The sequence below is a fragment of the Hyalella azteca genome, unplaced genomic scaffold, assembly GCF_000764305.2.
Source record: "Hyalella azteca isolate HAZT.00-mixed unplaced genomic scaffold, Hazt_2.0.2 contig10885, whole genome shotgun sequence".
NCBI classification, from domain to species: Eukaryota; Metazoa; Arthropoda; class Malacostraca; order Amphipoda; family Hyalellidae; genus Hyalella; species Hyalella azteca.
Genome location: NW_025940904.1, coordinates 115357 through 120242, shown reverse-complemented (window position 1 = coordinate 120242; position 4886 = coordinate 115357). Strand labels below are relative to the sequence as shown.

The 4886-nt window shown below is 39.9% G+C and overlaps 1 protein-coding gene across 1 annotated transcript; it reads left to right on the top strand.

Moving 5' to 3' along the window:
• Window positions 1-3: 3 nt before the first annotated feature.
• Window positions 4-1771, top strand: LOC108683413 (cap-specific mRNA (nucleoside-2'-O-)-methyltransferase 1; the record flags this gene model as incomplete). The annotated part of the gene is given in 3 exon segments (XM_018172725.1): window positions 4-28; window positions 303-411; window positions 1026-1771. Coding segments are annotated over 3 exon segments (318 nt in total), but the record flags the coding sequence as incomplete, so codon positions are not given.
• Window positions 1772-4886: the final 3115 nt, after the last annotated feature.

The following is a 4886-nucleotide window of genomic DNA, read 5'->3' as shown; positions in this document are numbered from 1 at the left end:
GGCCTCATCATGCTGATCACGGTTAAAGGTACGTCCTTATAACGTCATGGTCACTAATGTTACGTCCCTGCTGAAGCGTAGATAGTAGGTATGTAGCATATCTTTAACGTATCTTGCATCTTTATTAAGGTACGTTGCGTGGTTGATGCACGATGAACAAGTGTACTTTGTACTTCCGTAGCGTGAATTATGCGAGAACATTCGTTCAATATTACATTTGTATATCCAATAAAATATCCTTATGCGAGAACGTACTTTAAATATTACTTTTGTATATACTATAAATATCCTTATTTGCACAGCACCCTGGATGATGGCCGTCTCTCGCTCAACCCACAAGAAATATTTCTACAACACCATCACCAAAGCTGCAGAATTTGAAATTTCTGATGAAAAAACGGCGGATTTCGCGTGAGTTATAGTTTTTGGCTTTATTATCCCTAAAACTTTTCATTTTTCGTGAATTTTTAGAATATTTCATATCATTTCATTTTCCATTTCATTTCATTTTTCGTGTATATTTAGAATATTTCATTTTTCATTTCATTTATTTTATTTCATTACATTTTTCGTGAATATTTGTAATAACTTGAACATTGCCTCATCCATTAAATGATCATGTAATATAATATTTTAAAGCTACATTAGTGTTCAGTTCAATTCACGTTGCTTAACAAGACGGAAATGTTTTGAAATATTCCATTTCGTACATTTGATAGCAATGACCAGCACCTCATATGATTAAGTCTATTGAAATTTATTCCTATTTTAGAAATTCGTGAATTATGATGTTTATTTCTTCAGCACTTACTAAAAGGTTTTCTAGATGACATATTCTATTTTATTATCTATTTGGCTGAAATTGGTAGCTTTTTTACTTATTATTGAGCATTTCCAAGTACTATAGACTATATGATGGTCGCTTTCTTTTCCAGTTATAAGCGATCGGAAGTTTTTTTTATACTTAATCTGAAATGCATTTTTGATTAAAATGCTTCAGATCTAATTATATATTATGTTTACAGATGCACAATGAGCGGGTCGCTGTTATGGCGCTGGCGACCAGGCACGATCATCCTGGGCAACGACCGCAACATCGGCTGCGATTTTCTCGACAGCGACGACGAAGAAAAAGATCAAACCCCAAAACTGATGTCGCTAGCAAACTTCTCAGAATTCCTCGACAATGGTCCACCCAAACAAAATTAATGCCTTGCCGTAATCTTTTATACTCTCTTAACCACATACGTTAGTTTAGGAATACTTTGATAGCGTATTAGTAATGCCTGGTGCGTGCGTTAGTATCTTTATTGAAGAATGTATATTATTTATGTAAAGTCATTGTCAGGCTCAGTCATACAGCAGTCATGCTGCTGGGAGTGTGATCATGAATGTTGTTACATAGCGTCATGTATAGTTACATAGCATTTTGTAATGTTACATCACTTCATGTATAGTTACATAGCATTTTGTAATGTTACATCACATCATGTATAGCACATAACGTTATGTATAGTTACATAACATTATGTATAGTTACATAACATTATGTATAATTCAGAGCCTTGCATGAGGTTCTACTCGTTACTTAACAGTACTTGTTAGCTGCAACGAGATTACTTACTGTAATGTTTGCACATGCCGTGCATCTTGCAAATTGATTGCATAGGTTTCTACCAATGAATGGGTGATAGCTGTCCATTGAATGGATGATAGTTGTCCATTGAATGGGTGATAGTTGTCCATTGAATGGATGATATTTGTCCATTGAATGGTGTCCATTGAATGGGTGATAGTTGTCCATTGAATGGGTGATAGTTGTCCATTAACAATTATGACCGAGAACAAGTTTTTTCTCCCGAAAGAAATAGTCTTGACTGTACGACCGCGCTCTCATCGTACCAAATTTAATAATTTTAAATTAATTTAGGTTCTTCCTTCCGTTGCGCTACATCTATTTATTTGTATCAATATCAGGAGACTCGATGATTTTACCTAATTTTATACCTGTTCGTTGTTAATTTAGGTTTGCTCGAGTGTGATATTCATTTAGAGGTTCGGATTATGCAGGAGAATGACATGCCTGAATCTTTGATTCAGGCAGTCAGTTATCCCTTTATTCAGGCAGTCAGCTGTCCAGTTATTCAGGCAGGCAGCTGTCCCGTTATTCATTCAGTCAGCTGTCCCGTTAGTACACTGACTACACTATACATTACAATAAGTAATTAGGTTAATGTTGTACCTGTTGTTCGTTATTCAGGCAGTCAGCTGTCCCGTTATACAGGTATTCAGCAGGTCTCGAGTGCCCATCTGGATGATTTTATACATATACTGTCCTTTTTTGATGAATATAACCGAGCTTTTCACTCGCTTAATGTAAATGCTCAGTTATTCTCCTGCCAGGAATTACTGCGTGACTTTTGAATGTTGCTTTTTTCGAACCGTCAACTTTTTTTCACAAAGTTACCGTTTTTGCGTGACTTTTGAACGTCGCTGAACCTAACTTGTAGTCAAAGGATCTGAGTCAGAACTTTGCATTTGGCAATAAAAAAACTAAGTTTTATTTTAAACTTTGTTGAAGGTAATAAGTCTTAAGTTGCGCTGTTGAACAACTCAAGTTGCCGCGGCAGAGCATAAATTCAACAAGCATAAATGTATGGAATGATCACATGGTTGTCGATAAGTTAAGCATCTATTGCATGTTATTGCTTCTCTTTGAATTTAAAAAGTGCGCCGGATTTACACTGTCAAATGAAGATAAAATTGTGCACGCAATGGTGACACGGACTCATTCCTACCTTTTATACGCCACGTAGGAGTATTGAACTTCCTTCGTATCATTAGTGTAGGAACTATATTGAACACATATTGAACTTAATACGTATCATTAATGTAGACATTCTAGTATGTATTTATGACCTTGACTGCTGTTTGTCTGATCAATGCCAACGTCTGGCACTAATTTTTATTTTACATGCGGAAACAGTTCGTAATTTTGTTGTTTATCTTTAATATGGAAATCCCGAGCTGTGCTCTTACAGGGGTGGCGGGGAGCTAGGTCCACTCTCTGCTGTGGGTAAGAAAGTGTGTCATTATTTTGACATTATGACTCATTTATTTTACTGAGTGTAAGCCTTATTATAGGAACCCTTTGTTGTTGATTTCTTGTTTTGATAGGAAAAACCCCTTCGTATTATTACAAGTGCACTGATGTTTTTTAAAAACTACTATTGATCAAAGACACTTAATATCAGGTAAACGATTCGTGTACAAAGTAAAATTGTTTATTGATTTAATGAGGAAAAGATATTTCAGTAAGAAATTCCTTTTTTTTTTTCAAACGCCCAATGACGCGCTCTCCTGAGGCGCTCTTATATTGAGTGAGACAATCTCTTGTTTATTCGCTATTGTGTACAATAAAAACGTTGAACGTTCAGCCCATGCAGCTTGCTTTATTTTCTTGCTATTGTCGTGGCAACATCGTACAGCTGTTACTGCTACTGCAGCTGTTGTTACTGCTACTGCAGCTGCTGTTACTGCTACTGCAGCTGATGTTACTGCTACTGCAGCTGTTGTTACTGCTACTGCAGCTGCTGTTACTGCTACTGTTACTGCTACTGCAGCTGCTGTTACTGCTACTGTTGCTGCTGCTGCAGCTGCTGTTACTGCTACTGTTGCTGCTGCTGCAGCTGCTGTTACTGCTACTGTTGCTGCTACTGCAGCTGCTGTTACTGCTACTGCAGCTGCTGTTACTGCTACTGTTGCTGCTGCTGCAGCTGCTGTTACTGCTACTGTTGCTGCTGCTGCAGCTGCTGTTACTGCTACTGCAGCTGCTGTTACTGCTACTGTTGCTGCTGCTGCAGCTGCTGTTACTGCTACTGTTGCTGCTGCTGCAGCTGCTGTTACTGCTACTGTTGCTGCTGCTGCAGCTGCTGTTACTGCTACTGCAGCTGCTGTTACTGCTACTGTTGCTGCTGCTGCAGCTGCTGTTACTGCTACTGTTGCTGCTGCTGCAGCTGCTGTTACTGCTACTGTTGCTGCTGCTGCAGCTGCTGTTACTGCTACTGCAGCTGCTGTTACTGCTACTGTTGCTGCTGCTGCAGCTGCTGTTACTGCTACTGTTGCTGCTGCTGCAGCTGCTGTTACTGCTACTGTTGCTGCTGCTGCAGCTGCTGTTACTGCTACTGCAGCTGCTGTTACTGCTACTGTTGCTGCTGCTGCAGCTGCTGTTACTGCTACTGTTGCTGCTGCTGCAGCTGCTGTTACTGCTACTGTTGCTGCTGCTGCAGCTGCTGTTACTGCTACTGCAGCTGCTGTTACTGCTACTGTTGCTGCTGCTGCAGCTGCTGTTACTGCTACTGTTGCTGCTGCTGCAGCTGCTGTTACTGCTACTGCAGCTGCTGTTACTGCTACTGTTACTGCTACTGCAGCTGATGTTACTGCTACTACAGCTGTTGTTACTGCTACTGCAGCTGCTGTTACTGCTACTGCAGCTGATGTTACTGCTACTGTTGCTGCTGCTGCAGCTGCTGTTACTGCTACTGCAGCTGATGTTACTGCTACTGTTGCTGCTGCTGCAGCTTCTGCTGCTGCTGTTACTGCTACTGTTGCTGCTGCTGCAGCTTCTGCTGCTGCTGCTGTTTATTGTAACACGACACGAGCGGCTTCCTTACAGTTCGAGTTGCTGAAACATTGCTTTCAACCTTCTGTTGTTGCAATGTCGTGTGCTGCAATATTGCAATAACATGTGCTTCATCAATGTGATTCATCGATTATTTGTATTTCAACTAGTTGAATTGTTAGAGTTTTGTAGTTCCAGCTTACGTCTTTTTCATCTCACAGGAAGTTTTGCGTGGTGTGCAGCGCTAAAGTTTAGCTTTATAATA